At 34.8% G+C, this 14,816-nt stretch overlaps 1 protein-coding gene across 1 annotated transcript; it reads right to left on the reverse strand.

The window, feature by feature from the left end:
- Window positions 1–5,994: 5,994 nt before the first annotated feature.
- Window positions 5,995–12,129, reverse strand: LOC143634202 (uncharacterized). The gene is made up of 5 exons (XM_077102355.1): window positions 12,031–12,129; window positions 10,709–11,011; window positions 8,474–9,443; window positions 7,444–8,031; window positions 5,995–6,933 (listed from the first exon to the last, which is right to left on the reverse strand). The coding sequence occupies exons 1-5, from the start codon at window positions 12,127–12,129 to the stop codon at window positions 6,020–6,022; spliced, it is 2,874 nt and encodes a 957-aa protein (XP_076958470.1). The 3' UTR covers window positions 5,995–6,019.
- Between the last annotated feature and the right edge of the window lie 2,687 nt (window positions 12,130–14,816).

Raw genomic sequence — 14,816 nt, forward strand, 5'->3', positions numbered from 1 at the left:
TAACCAACTGAGCTACACGACGGGGACCCTAATATGTTTTATATTTGCTCCTTTGTGTTCATTTATGTTCGTTTACGTATGATCATATACGTTTGTTAATGTTCGTTTATGTTTGTTCAATTATGTTCGGTTATGTTCGTTTATTTATGTTTGTGAACTTATGTTCGTTTATTTGTGTTCGTTTATTTATGTTCGTGAACTGTTCGTTTAGATTTTTAAATGAGCGAACATGAACACAACTATTTGTCTGGTTAAGTGTTCGTGTCGGTTTAAAGTTAAATGAACGGAGCAATTTTTAAATTTTAATCTAAATCCCTAAATTTAACCTAAACTAGTGGATCAAAATTGAGCAAATAAAGATCAATTGGCAGCCAAAAGAAATCAAAATATCTAATTGAAGAATCAAAATCGATCGGCAAAAACGAAATTGATACCTGTTAGCAGACAACGATGGAGGTGCTGGTGAAAAACCCGACCCGAATAAGCTGGGAATTCGCCGTAATTAGATAAGGAAAACGGGGATGGGGTTCGGGTTTGGATTCGGGTTCGAATTTAAATTGTTCAAGAGTGGTTAAAATAATTTGAGTCTACTCAATGAAGGTGTTTCACATGTTCGGTTTAAAACCGTAAAACTATTCAAACTTATTATCGGTTTGGTTTTTTTTGGTTGGTTTTATTCTTCTAAATGTTGGTTGGTCGGTTTAAAATCTTCAAATTGTAATGTGCGTTTTGGTTTGCGCTTCATACCAAGAACTGAACGTTTTGGTTTAGTTTTATTTCAGTTAATACCCCTCTAAGTGCCTACAAATTTTGTCCATATGGTTGCAAGAGTTGTTTAAAAAGATCATGTTTCTTTGAATTGAATTTATTTACGTAATGACTAATTTATATCTATGAACTCCAATAAAAAGCTACAAGTTTTGTCGTTTCACTCTCACATTAAAAATCTAACTCTTTTTAACAATTTAATAAAAATAATAATAATAATAATAATTTTGAAGACCAATGAATCCTTCAAATAGATTGCTGGTTAAATTCACCACATCGGGATACACTCGTCTTTCAATCCGGGAAATACCATCACCTAAGGCCAACGTCTGTAAACACTCGCCCGAAGGCACAAAAATTGGTGAGATAAAGCCCGTTCAGTTCAAGCATTAAATAATAATAATAATAATAATAATAATAATCATCATCATTCTTAAAATTTATGCTAAAAAATTGTTAATTTAATATTACTTTCAATTTTGTTTGCAAATGCCTGTAATTTATCTCTTATTCTATTAAAAAAACTTTAGATAGGTTTATTGTTTATTATGTATCAATTATTTACTAAATATTATTTTCATGAGTTATCAATGTAATAGACGGGTTTTAAACTAGTTTGATTTATTAATAGAATAATAAGTGCATTGTGCATCTGCATTTTATTTGTAACAACATGTGCCCACTAGATCTGGAAGTAAATAAAATAAAATTCAGGTGGTGTTAGATATTTAAATATAAATGAAGAACTCATAAAATGACCAAAAGGCAAATATAATATTATTATATATATTAAATTGCAAAAATCTCATCCGAGGGGTTTCTACTATTCCTTTTATCTGACTGCTTTACATGTTGTAAACAAGGCTTTATATTTTGTGCTTATTTGTTTGCCTTATTAACCCTACACGTGTGTACACACGTGGTGTGTATGCTAACTCCCCTCAGCCATATCTCTATGTACAAGTAATTATTCATATATATCTTTCCACGTGTAGCCGAAAGACGAGGGTACATGCACCAATCAGCCGGTGTCCCGATGATTGAGTGCTATGTGCTTTATGTCCAAGGCTTGATGCAAAACTACTATCGAGCCGGGGGTCTCATCGGAAGCAGCCTCTCTATCCCTATGGGGTAGAGGTAAGGCTGTCTACATCTTACCCTCCTCAGACCCTAACATAGCTTTGCTATTGGTGGGATATACTGAGTACGATGATGATGATGATGATGATGATGATGATGATCTTTCCACGTGTTGCTATTTGCCTTCCACTTTGTTAATAGCTGAAACCAAACAACCTCAGATTTGCCATCGTTTATCCATCGGAACCACCATTACTTTAATCAGATTATAACCAGATTTGGCATGTTTCCATCGATTTCGTTTTTATAATATAAAAATTGAATTATTAATAATAATTCATAAATTGAATTATTAATAAATTTAATAATAATTTATAAATTGAATTATTGTTATTATTATTACAAGTACAAGAAAGAAGTTTGCAAGGTTTGGTTGCCTGGATATTTTATTAGCACCTATCAATAATAGATCACAATTTGTGATTCTGTGTGTTGTTTGTGACTCACATTGTGGTTCAAACTCTTCTACAAATGATGCTACTTTCTATTCTTAAATTGAGGACCTCGGATTTGTGGTCCGTGGCATTTTTGGGGTTTTATATGTACCACGTTTAAAAACGTGTGTATAATATAATATAATATAATATATTATGTTATGTTGTTTTATGTTGTGAAGTGCACGTCTTATAATACACGAGCTGCAAAGGTTGAGACAATAGATCTCAAATCCGAAATGGGGACAAGTGGTTGAAGCACCACCTGATGTTTTGGAAGTTATTTGTTTAACATGGCAATGTTTCATGTAATGTTTGCTACTTTGTCAAAGAAAAGTTGCGCTAATTATAAGTTATTGATGAGATCTAGCGTGTTCGGTTTTCTTAGTTAAAAAGGGTATTTTAGTAACTGACAAGTTTAATACTTTGGAAGGTGGAGAGGGCAGTGAGATGTGCAAGCTGAAGTAGATGTCGAACGAGAAGAGACCAAGACATGTTATCAATTTGTATCGTAAAAAGTGAAAACTGGCTAAACAAAATAAAGTTGTAGGGTGCTAGAGAGAGATATAGTGAAATATGAAAAGCAGTTGAAAGACGGCGCCCCACTCAAACCATGATATCGCGTTCACTATTTACTTTTGTTTCACGGTCTTCTAGACTGTGTGTAGTGGAGAGGAGCGGGGGCCAACTAGGCCGAGTCATCACTCCTTTTGGACGTGCAAGGGCAGGGGTGCAAGGGGGTTAACATATTTCCTAGGCCTGTAAACGAACCGAACGTTCGGTGAACTATTCGTGAACCGTTCGGCAGGAAGTTCGTTTATGTTTGTTTATTTAATAAACGAACGAACATGAACTAAACATTTGTGTTCATTTAGTTAAATGAACGAACATGAACACATGTTTCGTTCGTTCATTTATGTTCATGAACGTTCGTTTATGTCTGTTTATTTATGTTCGTTTATGTATTAATAGAAAATAATTAAATATTATCTTGATAGGTCATCTGTTTAAAGGTTTTATTTGTTAATTTGTGTTCATTTAAGTTCGTTTATGTTTGTTTGTGTTTATTTACATTTGTTCATGTACGTTCGTTTATCTTTGTTAAGTTATGTTCGTTTAGATTTTAAACAAACGAACACAAATGTCCCTTTTTAAATAAACAAACATGAACATAAATATTTGTTCGATTAAGTGTATGTGCTCTTTTAAAGTTAAATGAACGAACACGAACATGCCCTTGTTCGTGTTCATTCGATTCGTTTACAGGCTTTCATTATTCACATTGATGAATACATCGGTCTCAATCTCTAGGCTCTGCCGAGTTTATTTGTGTTGTGAACACATTAATTTCCTTAACACGAACATAAAATCTCTTTCGGTAAGTGTTCGTGAACACATTATTTTCTTAACGAACGAACATGAACAAGGCCTTGTTTGTGTTCATTCGGTTCGTTTACAGCCCCAGTATTTCCTTTTGATTTGGAATAGTATTTTACACATGTTTAAGTGTTAATTCTGATTCATTAAGTAACATTAAGTAACAAAAGAACATAAAAAAAACATATCTCAAATATTAACATGTTAACATCTATGTAAGTTTGATATTATTCATTTATATTTATAGAGTTGCAAGTCTCCATGACCACATCAACATAAAAACACAAGAACATAACAAAACAAGAACATAAAAAAGTTTGATTACTAGAATCACTTAGTCATCTAATCTATATATATCACACAACCATCTCTCAAAGATGGAGGCATGCTCATTTTTGTTTGTCGATCACGGAAAGCTTGAGCGTCTTGACTTGCTTCTTGACGCTATTAGTAGGCTTCATCATGGTCATCTCCTCACGTAACACCTCTGGCTTCTGTGTATTCAACAAAATAGTTTGGGAAAGGGTTTTATCTGTATTAACCGATGCAGGTTTAGGATACAAGAAATCTGTGGGGAAGAAATTGTATTGGAGGCCAGCCATCAATGCGTGAAGATTATATGAATATGAGTAGATGGAAGAATTGAAAGAAAATCAACTTCAAGGAATTTAGTTCTTGAAATAGTGTATTTATAGAACTCAAAAATCAAAATTTGGCCACAATGTAACGTTGTGATAACACGCCCTTGTTGACCATTTGAACCTATAATATAAACATGGCCTAATTTTTAGCTTATATACATTATTATATACATTATTCACCCTCAAGTTTTCTATTTGCAAATGAGGATCCATTAAATCAAGGATGCTAATCGGGTCGTCGGGTTCTAATTGCGGGTTAAGAGTTTCAAACTAAACGTGAAACAAAATCGAAAAACGTATCAGACATGTGAACTCGAACAAAGAAAGTGTGACATTTTACTATTTTTCTCGCCCGCAATCATATTAGAAGTGAAATTGTAATCGGAGTATTCATGGGGGACCTTTTATGCCAAAAAACTGAAAAACAAAACAAACATGAATCATGAGCTCATTTTGAATATTCAACTTAAATATAAAAAAATACAATATTTTATAATTTTATAATCACCTTTAATAGAAAATTGATTAAATTTCACCAAAACATAAAATGTTTGTGTTCGTCCGTTTAACTTTAACCAAACACTCAGTTACCACAACAATTTAACGAATATGAGTTTCGTGTTCGTTTATGTTCATTTTTTTGATAATATAAACAAACGAGCAAAACTGGACATAGATTAATGAAAATCATTGTGCTACAACCGAATAAAGTAAATGTAAACAACAATGTGTTAGACCTAAAACGTTTCTAAAAATAGACTAAATTGTAATGAAATATTAACGAGCATAAACAAGCGACTTAAAGAAATTAATATAAACTAGGGGTGTAAACGAGCCGAGCCCGAGCTCGACAAAGCTGAGCGCGGCGTTTAACTTACACAGAGCTCAAGCTCGAACTCGGCTCGTTTTGAGCTCTATTTTCAAAGCTCGGCTCGTGAGTAGATTCTCAAGCTCGAGCTCGGCTCGTTTACCATTTCTCAATTATTTTTTATATAATTATAATTATTTCTATATATATTTTTTATTTTAATTTTATGTATAAAAATATATTATTTAGTTATTTTTATTTATTTTTTCATAACATTACATATATTAATTAATAATTATTAAATATATATTTATAAAAATTACATAAATGACAGCCTTGTTTAGCCTTGCGAGCCGGCTCGAGTTGATAAGTGAAGCTCGGGCTCGGGCTCGATTATAAAACGAGCTTACTTTCTGAGCTCAGGCTCGATCAAGCTTTTTAACGAGCCGATCTCGAGTAGCTCGTGAGCAGCTCAACTCGTTTGCACCCCTAATCTATACAAACATAAACTAACATAAATAAATGTAAACGAACGAACATAAACAAATTCAAATAACCGTTCACATATTCAAAGCGAGTGCGTTTATTTCTCAAATTAATTATAATAATATTTCATTAAACTCCTTGTATGCAAAATTCATAACTACTATAACTAACATGAGAAACAAACAACTGATGACTATACAACAAAAATTGACTGGAAATACATTTGTTTTACCACTCAATAATCAACAAATATCTATATACCAACACAAGTATCAAACTATCAATACGAAAACATACGACACGTCGTTCGCAGATCAACCGTACCTGCCTTAACGCAACAAACGTTTAAAAGCGTTGTCGGATATTCAAATGTCTGGAAGCGGGACGACCGCCTCGAAAGCTTCAACGAGCATCGAGACTCTCTTTTTACGACTGGGAGTTAACTTAGTCACGATATGTTGAACCGCATAATCCAGCATCCATTGCTCAGCTTTCTTCCGTTCATCCATCATTTGTCGCCTCAACTCGACCCGTTCATCTTCGTGGTCACTTTTTAATGTTTCTCGTTGCGGGGTTTGTGTTTTCATGCTTCTGAAACCTTCTAAAGCCCGGATCGATCGGTTTAGCAAGATCAGTTTCTTCAGTTTGGCCCAGTTCTTTGACTTTTGATGCTGTAATCTTGTAATTGTCGGTTTCGTGTTTTCATCGGGGTTTATAATGGGTGCTTGTTTGGGCTCGGACCCGATGTCGGTTGCAACCGACTGAGTGTTGGGTGAAATATTATCAGGAGTGTCGGTTGCAACCGACTGAGTGTCTTGTGAAATATTATCATGAATGTCGGTTGCAACCGACTTAGTGTCAGGAGCGTCAGTTGCAACCGACTGAGTGTCTGGTGAAATATTATCGGAAATGTCGGTTGCAACCGACTGAGTGTCGTCTGAAATATTATCAGGAACGTCGGGAAGGAGGATTTCGTTGACGGATTCTTGAACGAGTTTAACGGCGTCACTTATGGTGAACTGGATCCGGTAACTTCGTTCGGTTTGATTATTATCATCTTCTTGCGGATTCTTCTCGTCACCGTTTGTTGACTCTTCGTCGCTGACAAGGAGGTCCGATCCGATCCTTGTCGCGATGTCGGTCGCCACGTGTTGGTAGATCATATGCCACATTTTCAAGTGCTTTTCTTTCTCCAAATCCTGTTTCGGGTCTTCAGTCTTGTTAGGAAATGAACTCGATACATTCACCTCTTGAAGTTCATTGATCTCTTGAAGTTTGCCTGTAAATGAACCAAATGTTCGGTGAACTGTCTAATGGAAAGTTTGTTAATGCTTGTTTATTTGATAAACGAACGAACATGAACAACATAAACACATGTCTCGTTCGTTCATTTTTGTCTGTAAACGTTTGTTTATGTTCGTTAATACTTCTAACTGGTGTTTGCTTGATTATGTTCGTTAATCTATGTTCGGCCTTTAGTGTTCGTTTATGTCATGAACATACTCATTTCTTAACGAATGAACATAAACAAGAAAACCCCATTTGTTTAATTGTCCGTGTTCGATCGTTGTTCGGCTAAAGTTAAACGAACAAACGCTAACATGCCATGTTCGTGTTTGCTCAAGTATGTTCGTTCATTTGTGTTTGTTTATGTTCGTGAACCGTTCGTTTATAACGAGCATAATTGAACACGAACACGTTCATTTTCTTAATGAACGAAGACAAACGCAAAAGCCCGTTATGTTTGTCAGTTTAGTTCTTTTACAGTCCTATCTCGAAGTTTGTTTACCTTTCGATTCAGACCCAGCTCGTAGAATTTCATCACTACATTCCGATTCCGCTAAATCATCGTTCCCCGGAGCCACGGTTTCAAACGCCTTAACAAGCAAAGCCACTTTCCGTTTCTGAGTCGGAGCGAGTTCACTCACCACCTTCTGAAGAGCATAATCAAGCATCCACTCATCCGAGTTTTTCTTGCCGCCTGCCGCCAATCGTCTGAGCGACACAGTTTCCGGTTCCGCCTCCGCCACCACCGGAAGGTGTCGGGGTTTCCGGGGATTGAATTTCTTAACCTTTTCGAGTTCTTTAACGAACTTCGTTAAAAGAATGACTTTCTTTAGATGGCTCCACCGGCTCGGTGTATCTTTCACGGTTTTCTTGGCGGGTTTTCGTTCAGTCACCGGTGCCAGAGATTCATCTTTCGGGTCACTCGATATTTCAGTCTTTTTTGATAAATCTTGTTCGGATATTACTTCACTTGTAGTCGACTGATCGTCTTGAACTTCTGGAAGAAGTATCTTCTCGATTGCGTCACGTACAAGTTTGATCGCGAACATCTTTCTGAGCTCGGTTTCTTGACTCGCAGCATCATCAAGATCTGTTATAAAAAATTAAGTTAAATCAGCAACCTTTGTATTTACCGATTCTCATATATCGTTTAAGGCATAGATATGTAACTGAGCCGAGCCCGATTCAAGCTTTATTTCTAAAGCTCGAGCGATATTCCTTATGAATTAATTTATATATACTTTTAGTTACTTTTATATAGTTCAATTATAATATTTATTATATAAATATACTTAATATATTATTATTTATTAAATAAAAAATAAATAAATAATAGGCTCGTGAGCCAACTAGAGCCTGATAAGTGAAGCTCTGGTTCAGGCTCGTTTATCAAACAAGCTTATTCTTAGGCTTGAGCCCGTTTAAGCTCGGCTCGGGAGGTTTTAGCGAGCCGATCTCAAGCAGCTCATGGTTGCACCTCGTGCATGAAATGGTATCTTAATGAATGAAAAACATGAATTATGAGTATGAACCTTTAGTTTCCGATATCGGTTCTTCATCCACTTTTTGAACATTAGTGTCCCCGGATTCTGCTGCAAGACCGGATACCATATGCTGATGGATCATACCCCACATGCTTATCCGGTTCTTTTTCCTTAAAGATTTCTTCTTTTCAAGAACCCGCTTCGACCCGTTTGAGTTCTCGTCTTTCTCGTCGTTTAAATCACTAAAATCACGATTTTTTGAAACGGGTATCTCGCTTTTCGTCATATCAGCAAACTCAGCATCATCATGACCATTTGAATTCTTTTTCTTTAAAGATTGTTTCTTTTCAAGAACCCGCTTCGACCCATTTGAATTCTCGTCTTTCTCGTCGCTTAAATCACTAAAGTCTTGATTTTTTGAAACGGGTATCTCGTTTTTCTTCTCTTCGAGGCTGTTAACCCCGAATAACATATCAGCAAACTCAGCGTCATCATGAGCATGAGCATGGCCCGAATGCGGTTCAAATCTTGTTTTAGCATAAAACTCTATCGAGAAATCAACATCTTTCTTGTGGTCAGACACCTTTTTAGTTACTTTCGGGTCTCGTTTTTTCACAAAACTTTTATCCGTTTCTTGGGTCTTGGAATTCGTGATCTTCGGGTTGTTTGCCGTGCGTCTTTTAAGGTATGCAAAGCGTTTTACTGGGGGCTCGTGGTGGTGATGGTGGCCGTGCAGAGAACAATGTTGATACGGACAAACTTTTGCTACCGGGAGTACTTCTTCGGGTTCTGATGGGTGGGATTGGTGTTTAAGGTGTTCGGGAAACTTTGAGTCTTTGAGAATGGACGAGAATGTGGCCCGTTCCACGTGGGATTCTTCTGAAACTTGTGAAAAGTTGTCGGTTGAAGATGTTTTCGCTTTGGAAGTTGTCTTGTTCTTATTTCGGTTCTTGCTGTTGGTTCTGAAGATCTTGACAGATCTTAGACTTCCTGTTCTTGTGAACCTTGGCATAGGTTTCTGAAATAGAAACAATCATATGTTCATTATTCGAATCAGACTCGAAAAATTTGAAATCCTAGATTTTTTATTTAATATAGTTTTTAAACAGTATTCGTAACAATTGTTCATTATTCGAATTAAACTCGAAAATTTTGAAACCCGGTCTGTGAATTCCGAATTTGCTTTCCGAATCGTATTTGAAGTTGTGATTTTCGAACCGAATATCCGAATTCAAACTATCTATGCATTCTTTTAATTTTCAATAAATGCATACATATAGTTTTTTTTTCTTAATTCAAACTATATACACGTATTATTACCTTTTTTTTAATAATAAAACACATACAGTTTTTTCGAATCTAATTCGAGCTTGTAAACGTTGACCCGAATATTTGAATTCAAACTAGATATGTACTTTTATTTTTTTTTTAATAAATAAACACATATAAACTTTTTATTTCTTTCATATATTTAGATATAATATACTGAATTCTAAATCATTTTAAAATTATTGTAACTCAAATAACTTGGAAAAAAGCTGTTCAATCAACACCTGAAACTGTCAACATTAACTAATAAATTTGCATTTAATATGCACAACTAAAATCTTGAAATTTAGAGGGTTGGGGTGGGAAGTCGGCAGTTGTCCTATGCATTTAATTCTTATTCATTCTCACAACTCACCACTTGACTATTGGTCAAATGTGATATATATTGATAATGACAAAATAAATTAATTAACCAGATCATATTGTCTACATTTATAATAACAACAATTGACAAATAAGTATGCATCAATATAAAATTTGGTAAATTGGAGTTAAAAGTTAAAATTACTACATTTACGCGAAAGGTAACGCGCGAGTAAAAGTAGATACACGACCAACGATTCGCGTTTTTTATTGCTATATGTGTGAAATTGTTCTGACATAACCAATATAACACACCCAAGAAAATGACTATTTTCGTGATTTTCTGCATAATCAATTAGTAACTAACTTTAAACAAAAAATTCACAAAAAGCATCCATTTTTCAAAAACCATGATAAAACTGTTCGGTCACATTTTACGGGTTCGGATCAAAATTGGTCAAGATTTCCCTAAATAATCAATTAGTAACTACTTTTATAATCTAATAACCATTTCATGGCATTCATGAGTGAAGTAAAAGTATGATACCCTTTATTGCAATTTTCAACTTTCGTGGGATGATGTTTGTCTTATGTTTGACTTATGAAGTCAAACATGTTTTGTGTTTTGACTTTTGTGAATATGAGGAGTACCTGAACATAATTAAAAGATTCATCCGATACTTCAATGGAAGAAGGATGTGTTGGTGTGGTTGAAGTTGACCCATCGTCTGACAATTTTACGGAAGTTTGACTGAGCTTTGACTGGGCCCGCCTTCTTGAAGACATGAAGCTGCCGAAAGACGCGACTGTCTTTGAAATCGACTTCTTTAGTTGTTTCTTTTGTGAGGTTTCTTCTTTGACATTGCTACTATATTGATCGAGTGACGATGTGGCACTTGATATTGAGCCTTGCATTGATGAAGAAACCGAAGAGGATTCCATATCACCATCTCCCTATCAAACACAAGATAATGCATGAATCTTAAACGGGTGTTTGGGATTGCTTATTAAAACTTTTTATTGGTATCCGTGCAAACCCATCCGGGAAAACTCACTGGGCCCCACCAATACCCTATAACTCGTAGTTTTCAATAGGCATGTAACCTTTAGGAGTTAATAGTAATACATTATACATAATTCAAAACTCTGCTAGACGGGAATCATATGCATACCCCCTAAATATATGCATAGGGGGGTATGTGGATAACTTTTTAACATAGACAAGTTATAGGGTCAGTGGGCCACAACCAACCCATAAAATGGCTGGATGTGGCCCATAATCAGGCCCAAACTCGATTATTTGGCTTCTTTATCTTTTCTCCTAATCTCAATATATGTTTTCTTTCATTTTTCCACCACCCCCCCCCCCCCACCAAATTTAACTTCTTTATGATCTCCCACAACTCGCTTAACCATTAATAATCTTATGCATGGTTGTAAAAGCGGGTCCTGAGACGACTTTCTCTAACTCCGCCTAGTTACTTGGAATCAGTCAATGGTGGTCAACATTAGCCAGAATTGGATCTAGTCGGTTAACTTGAGCCGATTTTAACTTAAAAAGGTAAAACATAATTCCCATGTTGGTTAAAAGTCAGGCTAGGTGACGCTGAGTAGGCTAGAATACCTTTTTTTACGTGAACCATATTAATTTTTGACATATATATAATACCAAAATTTGATTTTCTTTATATTTAGCATGTCCGAGTACTCTCCGACTACTCCCCGAGTAGTCCGAGTAGACCCAACTCCCCAGTCGACCGCCTAGCGACTTTTGCAACCTTGATCTTATGTGAGCTTAAAATCAGTTCTCATTTTTCAATTATTCATAACTCTAGAATTAATGGATTATATAACTTTAATTTTAAGTTATCTTATCTCATTTTTCAATTGTTCAGCATCTCTTCCAAATCGAAATTCTTAAAAATAAAATAAAATAAAATAAAACCCTTCAAACAATTGATGAAAATACTAACCTGAGTCAACGATGATTCAACCGAATCGCAGTCGAATTGCTCCAACTGCGTTGTCTTCTTTCCCGCGATTTGTTGAGTCAAAGATGATTCAATCGCCATCTTTGAGCCACTAACCGATTAAATCGTCAATACCCAGATAGAAAAATTCAATCTTTAGGACAGTAATCGATTGAATCTTCAATACCCAGATGAAATTTTTCAATCTTTATCACAAATTCACCTTCAATTTTCTCGATTCAGTTTATAAATTGAACGAATTTGATAAAAATCGATTGAATCGTCGATACCCAGATGAAAAAATTCAATCTTTATCACAAATTCGCCTTCAAAATTCTTGATTCAGCTCATAAACTGAACAAAATTGATAAAAATCGATTGAATTTTCAATACCCAGATGAAAAAAATCAATCTTTATCACAAATTCGCCTTCAATTTTCTCGATTCAGTTCAAAAATCGAAAGAATATGACAAAAATCGAGTAAATCTACAACACCCAGATGGAAAGTTTGAATCTTTAAGAAGAAATGTGAAGGGGTTTAGGTGAAATTGGCGGTGTGATTGTGTAGACAAAATGATGAAATGAAGCTGGCAATGTGATTTGGTGAGGTGTGATTTGGTTAGGTGTGATGACTTTTGCATGTGGGATATTTGTGTGATTGAAGAATGGGTGGTATTGACTTGGCCTTTTGTTTGACTTAAACAAACAAAGCTTGCTTGCTTTCTCACGGAATGATGTAATGTTGAATCGTCAAAAGTTGGATTTTATCATTTAGGTCTGGGGTTTATATCAAAATTCAAAACTAAAGATAGAGGTGGGTAAAAATATGGGTTCCATATTCGATCTAGAATCGGTTCCTACCTAGTTTGACCTGTAGATACGAATTGAGTTTCGGTTCTTCGGAAGAATCGTACACTCGGAACCGGACCTGGCCCAGACTAGCCAGAAACAGTTCCACCTTTTCCCCGGTCTAAACCCGGACCTGACCTGAACACACCCGGAAAACCCCGGTCAAATACCTGACCATGCCCAAAACTGGTTCCTACCTCTCATATCTGTAGCTGGTTCCTACTCAGTTCCGATTTTTGAAAATACCCAATTTGTGCAAAAGGCATTATTTAACCCTTGCACGCTTCCACGAAGACATAGCAAGAATTTGGATGGATTGGTTTGCGCGTTATGATAACATTGTGATATTAACACTCGTTATAGCAATCACGAGAGAAACCAAAAAAATATAGTTATATGCTTAAAAGTGTATCCAAACATGTTCAGTTCATTGAATTCTTTATTATTTTAGCTAAAAATTAATATTTTTTTCTTTTATTTTATTATTATTTAAAACTTAATTAAAAGAATATTACAAAAAAAATTCAAAAAAGGAAAACAAAATATAAAATAATGTATGACACATTTTTCCACTAAACCAATTAACAATTTTAAAAATCAATAAATAAACAAGAATTTTTTTTTTATTCTAGACTGTTTATTTCATAAAATCATCAGTCAGTCATATTTATTTGACTATAAATCATGTTGATAACAAGATTTTTATTCACCTAAAAAATATCAACTAGAAATGTTACTTGTCATTGTTCTGATTGTGACCATATTACTTTTATGGAACCTTCCTACACTTGTTTGCCAACCCCTAAAGGCCGTAGATCTGGCATAAACCCAAAATCTTTTATAATTACGTTATATTGGGTTCATCTTCTTCATTATCAAGCACGCGTGCACGCTTGATTACATCTCAAATATCTAACACGCATCGAAAGAGTACAAGTGTCATAAATATGATTGTGAACTAAAATAAGTATATTTGACATTATATTTTTTTATTAAATGTATAAAATATTTATGACATAACTGAGATATATAAATCGAGCACCCGCATCGTAGCTGTAGGCATACACGCTGTAGCAGAGGTATTTTTATTTTAGACTTTCGGATGTTTTGTGGAGACATAGTTTTAGAAAGAATACTTGTGGATGAAGTATGATGAAATGCATTAAATTGTGTCCATGACTTGAGGCTTTTTTGAAATAATACTTTAATTTTTATAAAAATGTAGGAATTTATGATACGATACTACTATTGAACATAAAACGTAAACTCAAAAAAGTTATCCATTTAAAACGTGTACTAATATTTTACATTTATTCACAAAAGTAATTATTATTTAAAAAAATAGCAAAGTATATAAAAGTTTTTATTGTTTTACCCTTTTAGTCATTAAATCAAACAGTTTATGGTCATATAACATCTTAATACAATAATTAATTTGAATTGATTATATTGCTCACTATGGGCTTTAACATGGGGCGGTAAAGGGGCATTTAAGATGGGGAGGGGGTTGCTTCGGACGACCAGCGGACGACGGTATAGGGGTTTTGGTGGGGCCATGTGTTTTTTTTTCTCTCTCCCTCTTTCATACACACACATACATATACATGTGTATATATATAATGGGACGGTAAAGGGGCTGTAAACCACAACGGATTGTTATGAAGAAAGGCTTCAAAGCCCCGTTTTCTACGTAACGATAACGTCGAGGGACTTTAAAGCCCCTCTGAACAACATTAGAGGTCTAAATCACTTTCTACAGTCTATACTTTCAAGAATAAATAATAAAGTTTGTATTCTATTCTTATTTTATATATATACTAGTCTATATACCCGTGTGATACACGGATTAAAAAAATATATTTAAAACATATTAATAAATATAATATATGAAAATTTAATAATGAAACAAAATATGTAACCCAAAATATTTATGCATGCA

Source organism: Bidens hawaiensis, unplaced genomic scaffold (assembly GCF_021521415.1).
Source record: "Bidens hawaiensis isolate Kalapana, Puna unplaced genomic scaffold, B.hawaiensis_p1.1 tig00007028_1, whole genome shotgun sequence".
In the NCBI taxonomy this organism is placed as follows: domain Eukaryota; kingdom Viridiplantae; phylum Streptophyta; class Magnoliopsida; order Asterales; family Asteraceae; genus Bidens; species Bidens hawaiensis.